Genomic DNA, 19314 nt, shown 5'->3' on the forward strand with positions numbered 1-19314 from the left:
GGAGGTCATCAATTAGGTTTGGGAGAGGGGAAGGGAGCAGGAGAGACAAGTTCAAAATAAATAATATTTGCAAAAAATCCATTCTTCCTTTCAGCGTGCCTGCTCTATTGACTGCCTTCCTTTTCAATCAGCGCCTAGTCATTATGCTGTATTTCAAAAACAGAAAACTATCCTCTTAATCTAAGTGTACGTGAATATAAATGTCCTTCCAGGTTCCCTATTTTAATTCCTCTCCTTTTTGTCCCATGTCTCCATTTCTTCTCTCTTTCTCTCTCCCTCTTAAGATTGGGCTCAAGAGAGTGGCTGGCTCTTCCACTGAGCCTCTGCTGCAGCTGCCCACGTCCCCTTCTCACCCTGCCCCCTCCTCTCTACCCAAACCATTACTGGCTCTCAGCCGCTTCACTCCACCTCAGCCTTTAGGGTTGGCCTCAGGTGTTGCCTCCTCCAGGCAGCCTTCCTGCATTTTGCTGGGTTAAGCCCTCTGGGTATTAAATACCTCTGGGTATTTGGAGCATTCTATGCTTGTTGTATTCCTCACTGCTTGTCATTCTGTTTCAGGTTCACGTCTGTCTCTCCACTAGATTGAGTGCTCCCTGGGGGCCGGAACTTTGTCATTCTTCAAAGCAGCCACGAGGTAGCTGGAGCTCTACTACTGTTTGTGTCCTTTATTGTTTGAGCCCAGAGGAACAGAAAGCCTGTCTGTGAAAGGGTTCCCACGAGATCCTGCAGTGCTGTGGCCCTGTCCCCGTCCCCGTCCCCCCCTCCACCCCGTCCAGCTTCCATGCCACGCTCCCTTCCCCTTCCATCCCCATGCTCCAAACTCGCTGAGGCTTCTTTCCTTTCCCCCTTTTCTTTGGATCCATGAACACTCTGAGCTCACTCTAAGCCCAGGAGCTTTGCATCTGCTGCTTCCTCTGCCTAAAGTCCTCCCCTCACCATTTTTGCATGGCTGGGCCCTGCTCATCTAAATCTCAAATGTCACCTCCCAGTTTAAGCTAAGTTTGCCTTTTTTTATTCTGTCACAGAACTTTGTGTACTTCCTTCACCGGCTGCCTCACAATGTATAATTGTTTCACATACTTGTGTGCATGCTTGATCTCTGTACCCCTCCCCTGAAAGTGAGCACTTGAACTCTTCTTCTCCTCCTCCTCTTCCTCCTCTTCCCCTCCCCGCCTTGTCTCTGTCTGTCTGTCTGTCTCTCTTTGAGGTACTAGGGATTGAAACAGGGCCTCCGGCTTGCCAGGCAGGTGCTCTACCACTTGAGTCACTCCCTTTTGTATTTTGTTTTTGAGATAGGGTCTCCACTAACTTTGCCTCAGTTAGTCTTGAACTCATGATCCTCCTGCTTCCACCTCCCGAGTAGTTGGGATTACAGGCATGAGCCACCACTCCTGGCTTCTTCCTATCTTGTCTCAACCCAAGGGCCTGGTACACAAGGATTTGCTCAAAAAATGTCTATCAAATGAGTTCATGAATGAGGTGGGAGGGACCCAGGCCTCTGCCCTCCAGGCTCTGTTCAGTGAGGAATGGCTGAAATCTCTGCCTGTCCCCCTTGCCCGCAGCCCTCCAGGCTCCTCTCTCCCAGCCTAGGCCAAGAAGGCAGATTCACCAATGGAAATAAAGAGGGGGTGGGGTGGGGAAGTGCAGCTCTCCATTTTATGCGAAAATTAAATATTGAACTGAGTAGTAACAGCAGCTGAGGGAGGAGAAATCCAGGAAAAGCCCCCAAATGGAGCCACCATTGGTAACAGAGAGATAAACGTGGCATCTCAGCCTATGTGGACGGCAGAAGGCCCTTTACTGTGGCACTGCTGAGCTCAGCTCCCCTCCAAACTTGAGCTTGGTCATGGGAGTCCCTGGGCTTTGGCAATGGCAAGGGTGGGGATCTCGGGTCCAGGTCATTGCCAGTGTGGATGCCCACTGCCCTGGGTCCTCCTCACGTTAAGATGGGGCTTTTCTAAATGGAACTGAGTCCCACAGGTGCCCAGTGTCTGTGGGCATCATCCACTCCTCCGGGAGCTGGCTGGCGGCACCCGCTCCCCTGCCGTGCCCCTCCCCTGCCAGCTGTTGTGCTTTTGTTGTGGCAGAAGATAAAATTAACAACCCCGACTGGAGGCTCTGGCTGAGTGCTCTGGGGGAGTGGTGTGAGGGTGGGTGGAGCGAGATCCCGCTCTGTTACTGCTGATGGAGAAACAACTGCCCCTGCACAGATCTTGATTCCCATTCTAGTTCTATTTTCTAGACTGTTCTTTTAATTCAGTGGTTCTCAAAGTGGTATTCACATCACTGGGCTGCTTTTTGGCAATGCAAATTCTTGAGCCCCATTCCAGACCCAGCTGACCAGGTTTTAACCAGCCCTCTAGGTGGTTCCAATGCAAGGTCAAGTGTGGGAACCACTGCCTTGACCTATGTAAGTTCAGTTGGCTTATCCCTAAACTGGGGGTAATAAGAACCACTCGACAGTGTTAAGTGAACAGAGGAGGGCTTGGTGAATAGAAGGTGCTCAGCAAACAGTGATGGAGATGATGACTGACTGGGAAGAAAAGGTTCAAGGGAAGCAGAGAACGTCAGTCCAGCTTCTTCAAGCCTCAGCAGACAGAGCTTCCCTGGCTCTCTGCATTGATTGGTCCAAAAGACCCCAATTTCCAAAGCCCCAGACTGGTGTGTAACTTTCTAGCAAACCCTGATTGGATGCTTGTCAATGTTCCAAGTTTTCTGATTGGCCTCCTAAGCCACCAGTCCCTTGTGGACCCTCCCTAGCCTTCAGATTCTTCTGGTTGGAGGTAGCATGTGGGTGATCTCCACGTGTGAGCCTCAGCAATCCCATGCCATTGTAGTTTATGTGGCAATAGAGCCCATGCTTCTAGGCCCCACAATAGGTGCCTTTTCTGCAGAGAGAAATCTATGGGCTGTGACATGAATTCATTTTAAATAGCAGCAAGGCTGACCGACTTGGGGGATGTTTTCAATATACCCCAGAGGTATGTATTACACACTTGGGCAATTTCACTGGGTGCCATATGTGCAGCTGGATGAGAGAAGCCTCTGAAGCTGGTGGAAGCTGGGGAGGCTCTGACACGTGGGGAGGCACGTTGGAAGATCTGGCAGGTGGCTGCAGCCCCCAGCTCCTTTCCTACCTGCTCTGCAGTGTCTCCCCCGGACAGCAGCAGGCTGGGGCTCATAGGCTCTGTGCAGACCCCTCTCTCTCTCTCTGCCCCACCGCGTAAACCTTTGTCCCTTCTGCAGAGCTGGCTCCCTCCAAGCACAGGGTCTTGGCGTTCAGGGCTTAGAACAAGGCTCGCTCCTCCCCAGGACTCCGGAACCCTGGCTCCAAGGTCATGGCCCTTGGCTTAGAAGGTTGTTCTTGGGCAGGTGCCTGCCCTCCAAAGAACAAAGATAACCAGTGCACCTGTCTCCTGTGGGACTGCTGTGGGGAGCGAAGTACAGACAGTCCCTGACTGAGAAGGGTTCCGTGTAGGACTTTTCAACCATCATGGTGTGAAAGCCATACTTTGGAGGGGTTTTGAATTTTGACCTTCTCCCAGGCTGTGATGTTTGGGCAGAGGCAGTGGCTCCAGGTAGCTGGGGATCTGGAGGGAAACAACCAGCTCTCAACAGTGTGCAGTGCTTGGCACTCAGTGAACACTCAGTACATTCTAGCCGTTCTCACTTTTTAGCTTGTTACTGTGTCTGGGACAAAAGCATCAAGTGGACGTCAGAGGGCTGAAGTTTCTGTGGAGGCTTTGATGTTGCCTCTATGTGACTTCCCCTGCCTGACCTCGGTTTCCCCGTTTAAACAGGGGTGCAGCAGGCAATGGCTAAGTGTTCACACATTCTCCAACAGTCAGGATTCACAGGTCTCCAGGGGCTCAGCTCCGTGGGCCTTCTGAATTGCACCTGGGCTGTAGTTGCTTTGTCGCTTGCCCCCCCCACTCACCTGCAGCTCAGCGATTTCCCAGGGGGCATTTCGGCCACCGTCTTTCCTGTCCTATCAGCATTTTAGGATTGATTTCCCGAGTCAGAGGGCAAGTAAATCATTGTGCCGCTGGCTGCTCATAAAGCAATTTCCAGGGCAGAGCCTTGGAGAAGGGCATCAGGCTAGAAGGGGGTCATGCGTTTTCTTTGCCTCGACATTTCATGATACAAAAATTCAGATCATTGTCTGATGAACACCCATGGACCAGGTTCCACAGCAGCACGTGACTCTGCTGGCTTTATTGAACAGCTATTGGACTGAGATTTTTTTTTTTTTTTTTTTTTTTGGCTCTGGAGCCTCAGCTCCCCTGCTTTCTGAGGCCCGGGCACAGCCTTAACCTCGCAGGTCTCAGGACCCAGTTGTATCCTGGCTCTGCCATCTAGCAGCTGGCAACCTCGCCGTCCTCAGTTCCCCTGTCTGTAAAATGGGATCATTGTAACATGGACCAGATGGGCTGTGCTGAGCATTATGGAAAGTAGTTTGGCCCTTGTCCTGCTTTGGCCGAGCAGTGAATAAACTCAGCGAGAGGTCAGTGCTGTTATTGCCACCATATCATTCCCCTCCCTCACACCCAGGAAGACTTACTCCTGGAAACTCCCTCATCCCTAGCTTGCACCCTTGTTCTCCCCAACATCCCTCCTTTCCTTCTGTAGTGCCCCTCTCTGTTTCCTCCGTCAGTCACAGACTCCTTGGGGAAGACACTGGACCCCTCCCCCTCATGTCAACCCCGGGAACCTAGAAGTCAGATTTTGGGTGTGGACAGGGGCTAGCTATGTGATCTGGCAGGCTGCTTTTTCTCCCTGAGCCTCAGTTTCCATTTCTGTAAAATGGGACAGCAATCATAGCCACCTTACCAGCCACTGAGAGAATTAAGCAAAATTGTGCTCATGAAGCTCATAATAAGTCCAAGCTTCTAAAACTGATCATTGTGATTCTTGCTCCTTGGAGCGAGGGACCCTATCTCCTCGTGTGCAGATGGGGAAACTGAGTGCAGGGATCCTCTGCAGTTAGTGCACAGTCAGGACTGCTGAGCCCAGGGCGAGGTGACATGAATGTGGACTGAGTTTCCCCCTCTGTATGAGGTGGTGTGATCAAGTCTCTCGGACAGTGTCCTCTGGGACTGCTGCTGGTCCCACTCCCAAGACACCCTGTTCTTGGCTTTCCCACTCCTGATACAGCTCTGTCAACACAGGAACCTCAGCCTCCTGCTCGCTCCCTTCTCCACCCTGGGGCCCGGGGCACTGCAGTCCAGCAGCCACATATCACTTTAATTAAGGGGCCTGTCCCAGGGAGGGGAGCTGCTCACTTCTGCCAGCACCACTAAATCCTGCTCCCAGTGGTAGAGAGAATAAAGCATCCCACTGACCTAACATTGTCAAGGTTTGATGATGTACCTGCAGGCCATGGGCTTGGGAGGTGGCAGCTGATGCAACTCTGGAACCCACAGGGGAGCCCTGGGAGGTGATGGGAACCTGGGGCAGGAGTAGGGTAGGGTCTGCTGCCACCGTCCTGCATGATTCAAAGGAACAGATGACCTCTTTGCTTAGCTCAGGAGGGCACAACGGGCCATGGTGGTAGAGAAACTCTGGAGCCCAAACATCTGGGTTTGAAAGCAAACTCTGCCACTCGCTCACTGTGTGACCTGGACAAGTGACTTGAACTCTCTGGACCTCAGTTTCCTCATTTATTAAAAGGGGAATAAGAGAATTGCCCACCCCACCTCCTAAGTGTTGTGAGGCTCGAATGAGCTGACTCGTTTGAAGTGCTTGGAGTGAGGTCTGGCACTTGTAACCACAAAATTCACCCTGGTTGTCCTATACTAGAAAGACTGTCTATGTTTTGTGGCTGCCTTGAGGGAGACGGGAACTCTCAACTGTTCCGCCACATCAGGCACACAGTTGGTGCTTACAAATGCCAGAATCAAAGGAGTGGAGAGTGAGAGAAATGAATGGCAAATAGTTTGCCTCCCCACTAGACTCTAAGTTCTGGAGAAGGGAGGGTAGCCATCAGCTCTGTGGCCCCAAGGACAAGAAGCACAGGATGGAGTGTGCTGCTAGACTGAGATGGCCACTTTTCCACGTGCCACCTTGGGTTGCTTACCCAAACTCAAACTGCACTCAAAGTGGGTCCCCAAGAAAGAGGAGTGTCAATCAGAGGTCATGGAGTACAAAGCCTATCCTTCCCTTCTTGAGCAGACTCAGTTTCCTCCTCTGTAAAATGAGGATTGCATCCCCACCTGCTGTCTTCTGGGCTTCTGGAAATGTGGGCTGGCAGTGCTGCCAATCTTGCACTGTCTGTGTTGCAAGGAGGTTGGGTATCTGGGCAGGGCCCTTGACCCAGAGGCCATCTGGCTATCCTACTGCCCCTCATTCAGAGAGCGAGTGAGTGAGTCTGTCTTCCTGGCAGCTTCCTGCTGTGGAAAGCCTGGGGCTCTGGCTCCCAGCAGTGTTGAGCTCTAATCTCAGCCCACTCACTGCTGTGTGACATTGAGCATGTCCCCTGATCTCACTGAGAAGCCTGAGGTTTTCTTGCTTGTGCCAGGCATGGCTGGACTTGCCCAGAAGTGCGCCTGGAGGACAAGAGGGTCAGCTGATGGGATGTGCCAGGCACACAATGGCCTGCCCAAGGGCTCTCTGCCTTTGCAGGGCCATGCTCAGAAATGGAGGGAGGGAGAATTTCAGAAGCCTGTCCAGGAGGCAGGCAGCACATTCGGACTTTTGGGGCTGAAGCTGGGGAGTGACTGTCCTTGCTAGATGACCTGGTTAGCTTCAAAGTGCTCATCTGAGCCCCAAATCCATCTGTCTGGCCTCTGAACTGGCTCTTGGCTGGTGCCCTCAGCTGCTGGGAGGCCCGTGGGCAGGCAGGCAGGAGGGCTGGAGGTGGGGAGAGGACATACTTCTTCCAGGCCCCTAGACACTCCTGATAACAGTGTCTGGTGTTGAACAAGCTTGTGTCCATCCTGGAGGACCTTAGTGTCTCCTGCATGAATCCTGTGGGCCGCAGCCACCTCTCTGGCTGCTTGGAGCAGCCCAGTGCAGCAGCCATCTCAGATCCTTGCTGCCCATCTAGTGCCCTCCTCAGGGAGGAACTGTGGAGGCCCTGCAGCCTTGGTGGCCACAGTGTGCTGAGTGAGATCTCGCAGTTGTCTGGTGCCTTTGCAGGGGAGTATCTGCATCCAATGCTAGGTCCAGCCATGACCTCCACATCTGTCTCCTCTGTCCATTGGTCCCCAGGCCTTGCAGCTTCTGCCTGGAAAGGTCTCTCCTGTCCAGCTTCTGTGCTTACTGCCCAAGTCCCCAGCTGGCTTCAGGCATTTCTGTCCTGCTAATTGCCTGCTCTGCCCTCATTGCAATGTGAGCATGCAGCCTGAGTACTTCCAGTCCACTGAAATCACCATCTTGTTCACTCCTACAGCCCAGTGAAGGAGGAGGCTTCATTGCCCCCAGTTTCCAGGTGAGGAAACTGAGGCAGGGAGAGGAAAAACCACAGCAAGCCTGGAGGAGGTGGGATTGGACTCAGGCTGCAGCCTCCATTCTCTCCTACTCTCCTCAGCCAGCACCAGGGTGAGGGACAGTGATGTCACAGCCTGGCTGAGAGCTCCCTATGGCTTCTGTCATTTTGGCCTCACCTGTCAGGTGAGGGCTTTGGGGGCACCAAAACCCTCACTGGGGGCATGGACTCCATATGGCTGTCACATATCATGTATCACCAGGGGAGGTGCTTCTGTAACACCCAGGTAGGGAAACTGAGGACCACCAGTTAGAGGCAGTGAAGCACAGTGGTTGACCCCAGAGCCAGCTGCCTCTACCCTTACCAGATCTGTGTCCTTTGGTGATTTTTTTTTCACTTCTTAGTTTTCACACTTGTAAAATGGGAAAAATAATAACAGAGCCTATCTTAGAGGTATACAGCAGGCACTGAGCAGCACCAGGCCTGCTGTATACTAAGTGCTCAATAAACATTAGCCGCCTCTATTACCATTAGTTGCAGAACTGGATAAACATTTATGTCTGTCCAAAGACCACACCTTTAGTCATTCCTCAATTCCCTAAAAAGCAAACTCCTTATTTATGGTCAGCCTAATTTAACAAAGGGATAATTCTCTAGTTGGGGAATATCCAGCCTCCTTCCTTCCTAGTTTTGAGGATGAGGGGAATTTGAATGCTCTCACCCACAGTGGTAGGAAGGGGGATAGGACAGAGGAAGAGGACATGGAGCCTGCCCTCCCTGGGGGCTTCTGGGGCCCCCGAGGTGGAGGTTGGGGTTCACATCTGTATCCAAATTCTCAGTGGCCCCAAATTCTCTGCACCTCTGGCCTGGATCCCAACCTGCCCATGCCTCTTCTGCAGAGCAGCAGGCCTGGCTCCCTGGAGTCTGTGGCCACAGCAATCGCCCCAGGCCAGTTAGTGTAATTAGACCAAGCCCAGCAGGTGACTCAGCCACTGGTTGATTATTTTCTACCCAGCAGGCATCGGGGTTGGGGAGGGGCTGTAGCTTGGAATCAGAATGGCCTTCCAACAACACAGGGACCTCCAAGGCTTTCAGACCAGTGGCCTCCATCCACTGGCTGGACCTGCCCTCTGGACAGCAGTGCACAAGGTCTGCCGGGCGGTGCCCATCACCCACAGCTGCCTGGGCCTGGGCTTTCTTGAAAGAGGGTTCTACAGACCGAACCCTGCTTTCCCATTGTGACCTTTGGAAAGGAAGGATTGTGCCAATTCTGTTTTGCTCAGACCTGCAGGAGGTCAGCAGCCCCTTGACGGGGGCAGGGTCTGCTCTCGGCCCGAGATCTCCCCATCCCCCTATAAGGTACAGAGAAATCCTTGACACCCTGAATATCTGGTCTTGGGAATTTGTTCTTTTTGCTAGGCAGGAGCACTGGGATGGAAGTCCAGAGAGACAGGTTTAAGAAATCTGGCCCCAGAAGGAAGCGATCAGCTCCCTAGACAGCCTAGGTCTGGCCAGGCCCCCATCACCCCCTAGGTCTTGGGCTCCCATTTTCTTCTGGGAGTCCTCATCAGTCCCAGGGTGAGTTTCTTTTCATAGGAAAACTCAAGGAACTGGTCACAGGGAGCTACGGTAACTCATCTCCCATACACAAATAGCTGGGAAATAGCAGCCAGAGTGGAGTGGCCACACGCCTTACAAAAGCACAGGCGGCCTGCAACTCCAGCACTGGGGAGAGTGAGTCAGGCTCCTGAGTTCCGGGCCTGCCTCGGGCTACATAGTAAGAGCAGAGCCTATTTCAAAAAAAAAAAGCACAGCCGTGCTTAAGGACAGTCACATAGAAGAACGAGATAGAAAGAATAGAGTGGCTTGTGCCTGTAATCCTAGCTACTCGGGAGGGAGAGATCAGGAGGATCGAGGTTCAAAGCCAGCACAGGCAAATGGTTCAAAAGACCCTATGTCGAAAAACCTAACACAAAACAGGGCCGGTGGGGTGGCTCAAGTGGTAGAGTGCTTGCTTAGCAAGCTTGAGGTCTTGAGTTCAAACCCCAGTACCGCCACAAAAAAAAAAAAAATTAAGAGTGAGGATTAGACAGGAATGGACTGTCTATTCACAATGGTGCCAGGACAGCTGGATAGCCACATGCAAATTATGAAGATGGACCCCTCCCTCACACCACAGATAAAGTAACTCAAAATGAGTCACATATGTAAATGTAAGAGCTGAAACTATAAAGACTCTTAGAAGAAAAATATTGGGGCAAATTATGATTTGGGGTTAGTCAAAGTCTCCTTAAACATGAAACTGAAAGCACAAGTGATAGCTGGGAGTGCTGATGGTCATGTGGAATCCCAGTTCCTTGGGAGGCAAACTTAGTGCACGATCCTATCTGAACAACAATAAAAGCAAAGGGCTGGGGGTATGGCTCCAGTGAGAGAGCTCTTCCTAATAAGCACCAGCCCTGAGTTTAATCCCCAGTACTGAAAATAAAAAAAAGCACAAGTGATAAAGAAAAAATAGATAAAGTAGACTTCATTGAAATTAAAGCCTATTTTTCTTCAAAGAACACCAAAGAGAAAGAGAAAAGATAACCTACAGAATGGGAGAGCAATATGCAAATTAGATATCTGATAAGGGACTTGCATTTAGATTAGATAAGGGACACTTACAGCTCCATAATAAAAAGTCACATAATCCAATTGAAAAGTGACCAAAGTGACAGGCGCTGGAAGTGCCTGTCTGTAATCTTAGCTACTTGGGAGGCTGACATTGGCAGAATCACCGTTCCAGGCCAGCCTAGGCAAAAAAGCTTGGGAGATCCCCAACCCCACGGAAAAAGGCTGGGCAGCTGGGCATGGTGGCAGGTACCCATCACCCCGGCTATGGTGGGAAGTGTAAAATAGGAGGTTTGAGGTCCAGGCTGGCCTGGGCAAAAGTCAGACCCTATCTCCAAAATAACCGGGGCAAAAAGGGCTGGAGGTGTGGCTCAAGCAGTAGAGTGGCTGCTTTGCAAGCTCAAAGCCTTGAGTTCAAACCCCATGCCACACACACAAAAAAAAAAGCTAAGCACAGAGTCACGCTTTGACCTAGCAGTTGTACTCCTAGGTACATAACCAAGAGAATTCATACTCTACCTCCACAAAGGTGGGGTTTGAACTCCACCTTTTGTGTAGCGGTAGAGTATTCATCATAGCCAAAAAAAGTGTTGAAATGACCCAAATGTCCTTCCACTGATGAGTGGATAAACAAACGTGGTAAATCCATACAGTGGAGTATTATTCAGCCTTCAAGATTGACAAAGTATTGACACCTGCTACATTATGGAGGAACCTTGAAAACCTTAATCTCAGTGAAAGAAGCATGTCACCAAGGCCTTATAATATAGGGTCTGTTCACATGGAACACCCAGAGACGGAAAGGAGAGTAGTGTTGCCCAGGGCTGAGAGGGGAGAGAGACATATAGGCCGGGGAAGGGACTGCTCATGGGGACGTGGTTTTTTGGAGTGGTGGTGGAAACTTTCTAAACCTCATTGTGGTGGGGGTCGCAGAGCTCTGGATATGCTCAGAGCCTCTAAATTATGCTCTCTAAATGGGAAAATTATACGGTATGTGAGTAACAACTCAATAAAACTATTTACTAAAAAATAAGGAAAAAGGGCACCAGACACAATAAATATTAGTAAAATATACTGAAACTCCAAAACCAAAAGCAGGCTGTGCATTGTACATTAGCAACTGTTCTTTGGGGTGAGAGCCTGATACCTGGCTCCAGGTGTGGAAGGCACTGGTGTGGTCTGGTGCCACTCTGGCCTCAGGTTCCAAGAGTTGGCTTGGCCTGCTGGCCTTACTTGGGAGCTCTGGGGCAGAGGAGGAACCATTTCTCAATATTGATCAGTGCCTGTGAGCCTTGACCCCAACTCCAAGGTCGGCCAACTTCCAGAACGGGAGGTGGTGCAGCTAGGATGGGTTTTTTCCCCTGCTCTCCCACTTGCTGGCTAGATGACATTTCTCTTGGTTTCTTCATCTGTCAAGGGGAAATGGTAGCACTCATCTTTCAGGGCTTTTGGGGGTGTTCTCTGACTGAGCACATGACAAGCTTAGCCCAGTGCCTGGAACATCTGTGAACACAGTTGCAGGTGACCCATGTCACTGGAAGCAGGAGAATATTGGCTTCAGAGACAGACATGGATCCTGGCTTGCTCCCTCCTGTCTCAGTTACTATTGTGGGTTGGAATTGCATCCCCCAAAAGATGTGGGTGCATAAAACCATGCTCTCTATGCATGTGACCCGATTTGGACAGAGGGTCTCTGCAGATATCACTGAGTTAAGATGAGGTCACACTGGAGCAGGGTGGTCCTGATCCAATGAGTGGAGTCCTCATAAGAAGGCAATGTGGACACAGAGGCGTCACCCCATAGAGGGAGATGACACGTGATGACAGAGGCAGAGGCTAGAGTGAGGCAGATGTGAGCCAAGGAGCACCAAGGATGGCCAACAGCCACGAGAGGCCAGGAAGAGACAAGGAAAGGCTCCCTAGAGCTTTCAGAAGGAACCAGGCCCTGCAAATAGCCAAACTGCAGACTTACAGCCTCAGAACTGGAAGACGTCACATTTCTGTTGTTTTAAGCCACCCAGTGTGTGGGCACTTGTTATGGGCAGCTCTCAGAAACTAACCCAATTACCCAGGCTCAGTGTCCACGTCTGTGCCTAGAGCTATGTCTCCTCTGATCCACTGGGTCCTGGAGACCCAGCTTGGCACTGGGAGAAATAACTATTCAATTACTGTGTGCATGAATAAAGTCCGCATGGGGTCCCTTCTTTGATGGTCACCTTTTCCACAAGGCCTCACTGTTTAAAACAGCCCGATGTCCCTCTGGCTGTCCTTGACCCCCTAACTACCCTCTGACACACTGCATGCTCTGTCTCTTGTTCATCACCTGTCTCGTTTTCTGCCCTGTCTGTGAGGGCTGAGCATTCTGTCTTGCTCACTGCTGAACTCCAGTACATACGACAGTGCCTGCAGCATGCAGGTGCTCAAAGGAATTTGTTGAATAATTAAGCAAATGAAGAATGCTTGATAATACATTTCAACAAAAAAAGACATCCTGGCGTTCTTTTTACTGGAGTGGAAGTTCAATGCAGGACTGTCCCTGTCCAAAGTAGACCCTGGTCTGCTGGACTCCAAGTTCATTGGGCCTTTCAGGGCTCCGGTAGTAATGAGTAAAAAACCAAAAATGGGCACTGGGACGTGGGAACAGAAGGGGCATAGATGTCCTCTCCTTCCCCCTAGCCTCCCCTTGGCCATCCTCCAAAGGGTCACCAACTGCACCTGACCATGGAGGTTTCTGAGTGCCAAGTGCTCCAATCAAGGCTCTGTCCCTAAACCACGCGCTGAGCCCACATGTGCATTCCCAAAAGCCTTTGTGCTGAAAATAAGGCTACTTCCCTTGGGATTGTGGGTGGCCTTAGGGGTACCCTCCAGATAGGGCAGATCTGATTGGACCCTAGCCCTGTCACTCACGTGGGTGGGACCCTTAAAACTTCCAGGCCTTGGTTCCCTGCTCCTGACCACGCCCACTCCAAGGGAGCGGATGGGGTCACGTGGTGCGTGGTCCTCTATGGGTTGACACAGACCACAGGAGCACAGAGCAGACCCAAGGAAGTGGCCTTGACTTAGCCATGGTAAAAAGGGTCCCTCGGTGGCAGAGAAGTCTCTTCCCTGGCATTGGGAGGAACCCACAGGAGGTGTCTGGTCCTGACAATGTTTAAGTGATGGTAACCACATGGCCTTCACACGCTTGCCCCCATAACCTGCAGCCCCAGCAAGAACTCTGGCCATCCTCCCATGACCGTGCAGAAGGAGTTCTGGGCCCAGCACACGACTCTCAAATTGGCTTACAATTTATTGGCAGCTCAGATAAAAACATTTTAATGACTGTGCAGCACGCACACTCTGTGTCATACACGGGTTTCCAAATGGATTTCCGGCCACATAGCGTGATGTGAGAGGCATGAAATGATGGCGGCTCCTGCATTTTTGATCTTGACCTGAGGTCTCTGCAAATGGCTGTAGGACAGAATGCAGGATGGGTGGGCTCAGGCAGGGTTGCTCTGTGCTGTGATGCCGGTGAGACCTGGGCCATGCCCTGTGCAGGGCTGCCCTCTCCCCAGGTCCTGGCTTTCCTTTGGCCTTTAAATCAGCGGGGAAGGGTAGTTGTCTTGCCCCACTCTTAGGGATCCTGTGCTGCAAAGAGACCCAGGTGTTCTATGACCTCCACTCACTTGGGGCGAGGGCTTTGTGTGTCTGGGCAAACCATGAGTAGATCTGGCTTTTTGAAACCTGTCTTGAAATATATTTCTTGAAGGAGAAGTTTATAGAAGTAGGAGTGGGAGCATAACTTTTAACTTTTAAATCTGTTTTTTTTTTTTTTTTGGAGCCAGGGTCTCACTATGTGAGACCTTGGAACTCTAGATTCTCCTGCTTCCACCTCGTGAGTACTGGGATTACAGGCATGACCCACCACACTCAGCTTTAAACCTATTAAACTATGTCTAATTTTCAACTGACTCGGTTACTGCTCCTCATAAGAAATACTATTTATTGGTCACCCAGAATGTGCCAGGCCCTGGACCCACAATATTCTACTCTATGGGTTAGCTCACTTCAGTCCTTGACCTGGCCAAGTCTCATCCTTGTCCAAGTCAGGTCTATGCAATAGGCTCAGCATAGCTCCTGCCTCCCAGGCTGGCATGGCCAGTGAGTTACAAGAGCTACTGTAGGGAAGACAGTCTCATAGTCAGCCTCGCCCTACCTCAGCCACCCCTCACCATTCCTGACCTTGCCACACTGCTCTGGGACAAAGCAGTGACCTCTTGCTGGGCTCAGAGCAAATCCTCTCCTCCTGTCTTCCTCCCTGAGCCTCAGTCTCTTCCATCTGTGAATTGGGGTCGGCACTATAGCTCCTCAGTGTCTGAATTAGTCCTAGGATCCTCTCGCCTCATACTGAAATGCATGACTCTCAAGTCCCTTATGCAAAAAAGTCACAGGACATGCGCAGAGCCTGCGCACCCCCTCCCTTCTACTGTACGTCACCTCCAGACAACTCAATATCTAACACAATATAAATACTAGTTTTGAAGCCTATCTTGAAATATATCTGAAGCAGAAGGTCATAGATGCAGGAAGTAGAAGCATAATTTTAAAACTTTTTCTTTCATGTGATTTTCAGAGGAGCGACTGGTGACTGAGGACTGCGATGGGAGGTTTCCCTGGCCACATCACCTCCTCACATCACAGCTCTACCAGGAAGCCGGACTCCCTGTGTGCTCCGCCCACCACAGGATCAATGCCCCTCTGGAGGTCTGGCCTTTGGAGGTGTTCAATTTCCCCAGATCACGGGCTTTCAATGCAGCCTTTGTGCTCGCATCGATTGCCTGAGTACAGCAGGCTTTGTCGCCCTGGTAAATATTATTTGATAAGAAAATCAGAGAACACAAAGTGGGAGTTGAGGGCGAGTCCCAGTATTCCCGCAGGAATTGGAGGAGGTCTGGCAAGAGCGGCAGAGCTGGCAAGGGCTTCCGAGGCTACTCAGAGCAACACCCTTGTATTACAAATGGAGACACTGAGGCTGGGAGGGGTCTAATTTGTGCCCAAGGACACAAGCAGCTAGAGGCAGACACTAATATTATTAACTTCATCCCACAGATGCATCAAAGGAGGCATGAAGACAGGGTGAGAACCCCGCCCAGCATACTTGAACTTACCACCCGGATGTTCAATACCACCATAAGAGCCTTGGGAGGCACCAGGACAGGGCTCTGGGGACAGCAGCTGCTCTCCTTGTTGGAGGCATGCACCACAGCTCTGATGCTGTCTCGCCTTCCTTGGGGGCTCCTGGATTGTCCTCCTCCATGGGAGCACCTCCACCACACTTGGCCCTTGGGCTCCTACTGACATGCTTTTGGCCTCAGCCCCGGGAAGGAGCTCCCATGGCTTCCAGCACGGGGCCTGCACCTCCCTCCCGGAGCCATCCCCAGGTCCCAGGGCCTGCAGCTGGGTGGTCCCCGAATGGCCCATTGGACCTGTGGCCCTCATCATCTTCTGGAAGTAGGAACTGAGGCCCAGAGACTGTGGCAGTCTGCTGGCCCAGGGGACCTCTCATTCCTCCCTCAGTTCCTCACTCGTGCCAATCACTGTGTCAGAGTGCTTCATATGCCAGGCACGGGAGCATTAGGATGGGTGTAGCCTTGGGGCCCTCACAGCCCGGGGTTTCAGGACTGAGAGGAGAAGGGGCCCTGTCTCCACTTGGGGCCAGGCCTCCTGATCATACATGGGCCTCGCCTGGCCTTGTGCCCCTCTAAGACAAGGGCATAGGTGGAAGAGGGTCCCATGCACAGACAGCAGACATTAGGCTAGCAGTCCCTCTGCGTCCATGCTGTGAGCGTACACAGACACACACACTCACGCACACACACTCCCCTCCTTCCTGCGATACTGAGCCTGGGGCCCCTGCACTCACCCATGACATTGAGAAAGATATTGCCGGAGGCGAGGACCACCTTCTCCCTGGTGGCACGGTCGTAGATGCCCACGTGGCACTCGTAGGGACCGTTATCTGAGATCCGGACCTCAGGCAGCCTGTGAGGAGGCGAAGACAGGAACAGACTTGGCATTGTGGGACTAAGGAGGCAGAATTTCAAGAAACCAACCCAACCTTGACTTGTCCAGCTCCCTCTAGTCCCACTTCATGGCCTACACAGGCCTGTATGCTGGACTGGGAAGAAGGGCAGCATTTATGGAGCACTGACTGTATACGGGCTCTGTGCTTGATGTTGCAGAGGGTGAAGGTGTTGGTCGTGTTTCTCAGCCAGAGCCACATCTGTGCTCCTGGAGCAGTAATTTAGCTGTGGGGCTGGTGCTGTGTCCACTCTCAGGTAAAGAGGTGTTAGCACATGGTACAGGCCTAGTCCTACTCATTTCTCATGGCCACCGCCCATGTTGGGATCCCTATTCCCATTTTATACACAGGGAAACTGAGGCATGAGATGGTCATAATTGCACCCACCCTGTATGGCTAATGAGAGCTGGGATGGAAATTTCCTTTCCTGCCTTTGCACTGCCAAACTGTCACTTTATACTCAGTCCTGAGAACACTGAGAAGAAACACAATAAATTCCTGTCCCCAAGGGGTCCCCATCACAGTGGCCAAGGAAGAGAGAAGCTGCAAATCATGAGCTTGTCTGAGCCTGAACAGAGGAGCAATGGCTGTGCTCCAAGGTCCTCGGACTCATGGGACGGGAGAGACCCCTGGAACCTCCTCCCAGACTTTTCCCCTAAAAGGCCAGTAAGTATATTAGGCTTTGTTACTCCTATGGTCTCTGTTGTAACTTTTCAACTCTGCCCTGTGGCACACAAGCAGCCACAGACAGTGTACAAACCAATCAGCAAGATGGTGTTCCAAAAAACTTTATTTATGGCCATTCAGATTTGAAACATGGATAATTTTCATGTGCCTCAAAATATGCTTCTGCTTTTCCATCTCTCCCCCAGCCATTTAAAAATGTCAAACACATTCTGATTTGGCATGCCTGCGTAGTTTGAGAACTCTGGTTCTAGAATTTTCTACAGGGTGTGCAGCATCAAATTGTGCTAACATGAGTCTGTATGTTGTTCTCTCTCCCCATGAGACACACAAACAGGGCAGCTCCTTCCTGCCTTCTGTGCTGAGAAGAGATCTGATGTGGGGCTGCAGAGAGCCGAGTTCAAATTCTTGGGACTGTTTGCCATTCTTGGGACTCTGGGGAAGTCACGCCATCTCTCTGAGTGTCCACTTTCTTATCTATACCATGGAGGTGGTACCTCACAGGACTGCAGTGAAGATTAAACACAATGAGTCACCACAGGACTTTGTAAGCAGGAACAGTGCACCCCTGTGGACAGAGAGCCGTGACGAGTCTGGCATCCTGAGATGGCCCATGGGGAGAGAATCATGAAAAGTGGGAACCTGGACTGTCACTGCTGCCTTGGGGAAATTCAGGTGGCCCAGTGAGCTCCAGCCCATGGCTCCATCTTATAGGACCGTGTGTCTATGTGGGTCTGAGGAGTTCCCAAGTCAGAGCAGAACCTGGGGAAGAGCCCCACATTCATGGCACTTGTCCACCTCATTGGCCCACCGTCCTGCTAGAAACCGTCAGGACCAGGACGGGAGATCAGCGTTGGCTGCAGGCTCCTGGGCAAGTGCTCCACCCTGAGGCCCCGTTCCTGCAGTGAGGTTCGTCACTTTCCCCTCCCCTGGAAGCATCACTCTGCTGAGTTTCTCTCTCCCATCTGTTTCTGCTGAGCATTTAACCTCAGACTCCATCCTGGTTCCACCTCCTTTTCCCCTATGACTCACTGGTCCCCATCTCCCCAGCCTGGCCACCCCCTCCTGGGCTCTCAGCCAGCCTTTCTCCATGGCCCTTGTCACACTGAGCTGAGCCAGCCCCAGGTTCCCCTCCCCTCCAAACCATCTAGTACACGTTAGCATAAACAACGCCTTCATTTACATAGAGTACACAGAGGTTGACATCTGGTCTGCCCCCTGTCACCAAGGACTGAAGAATGGGAGCGTCTTTTTCTCCTGGGGGACATGTGGAGAAGACACTGCCTCCTCCACTCATCCTCCCAGAAGAAAGCACGGTGACAGTGGGAACAGCAGGGGACCTGTCTCCCCTCAGGAACGATTTTCTTTGTTTGTAACTCAGCTAGACTGCGCAAGTAGTCTCCTTGGTGGGCATTGTGACTGAGTGACAGTCACCTAGAGTAACATGTCTAGGAGATACTCATAGGTGTCTGTTATAGAAGCGACCTGCTTAAGTGACTTTTGCAGGAGACAGAATGCAGGGGAATGAAAAGAAACAGGCTCAGGGGACATGTGGAGCCGGCAGCTCCTAGGTGATGTCATAAGAGACATGCTTGACACCCAAGTGGATGTGTGCAAGGAACTGACACATGACTAATATTCACAGATGTGCTTGTGTGATATCAACACAGGTGACATGTTTAGGAGTCACTACACTGATGACATGCTCAGGTGACAGAAACATAAGCAATATGCTTGGGTGACGTGTGGGTGATACCACACAGGTGCTATAGAAGACAGCTCTGGATTGGCGCTTTAAGAAGAAGACAGCTTCCCACCTGGGGTTATTCCACCATCCCACAATCTCCTCCTAGCTCCATGAATGGCCCACCCTGTGGCCACTGACCGAAGTTAGATCCTTGACAGATCCAGTCAATCCCAGGCCCTGGGTGTTCTCGCTCCCATTTCCCTACCTCTACCTGCATCCCTTCAAGGGTTTCTCTCTGCTGTCAGGGTAAAGACAGGGCCCACCAGGGCCCAGTACAGCACCTCCTTCCCCATCGCCATCCAGGTCCCTCCCCTTTGTCCACACTCCCTTCTCTTCTTCCAGCCACAGTGCTTCTGTCCATCCCTCCTATGTGCCCCTCCCATGGAGTTCAGGTGCAGCACCACCACCCCTGCCACCCGAGGCAGATTCTGGCCCAAGTCTCTGATCCAAAGCTGCCTGCTCACAGCGGCTTTGATCTTGACCAATCCTCCTCTTAGTAATCATCAAACGCTGAGATTCTGTCTCCACTGCTCTGTCCTCCCAAAGTGGATTCAGCGGCCCAGACTCCCCTCCCCAGAACCGAGTAGCCCTGACGTGCATGCTGGATAGACGGCCTTCCACAGGCAGCAGGGACCATAGGGGGTGGGGGAGGAGGCTCTCATCAGCAATGGCCTGAGATCAATAAGCTATTAATAACTGCAAAGGTTTCTGCAGAGATCGGTGTAATACAGTTTAGTGGCTGGAGTTTACCAACACTGACAGCGTCTCTCAGGGCAAGTA

At 51.6% G+C, this 19314-nt stretch overlaps 1 protein-coding gene across 4 annotated transcripts in view; it reads right to left on the reverse strand.

Moving 5' to 3' along the window:
- Igsf21 (immunoglobin superfamily member 21) overlaps positions 1-19314 on the reverse strand; it is a 214012-nt gene that overhangs the window by 19544 nt on the left and 175154 nt on the right. For all 4 annotated transcript variants that reach the window (XM_074081196.1, XM_074081197.1, XM_074081195.1 and 1 more), the window contains one exon: positions 15945-16063. In XM_074081196.1, the coding sequence (XP_073937297.1) occupies positions 15945-16063 (119 nt within the window). The remainder of the gene's footprint in view (positions 1-15944; positions 16064-19314) is intronic.

This window comes from Castor canadensis, chromosome 7 (assembly GCF_047511655.1).
Source record: "Castor canadensis chromosome 7, mCasCan1.hap1v2, whole genome shotgun sequence".
Lineage (NCBI taxonomy): Eukaryota > Metazoa > Chordata > Mammalia > Rodentia > Castoridae > Castor > Castor canadensis.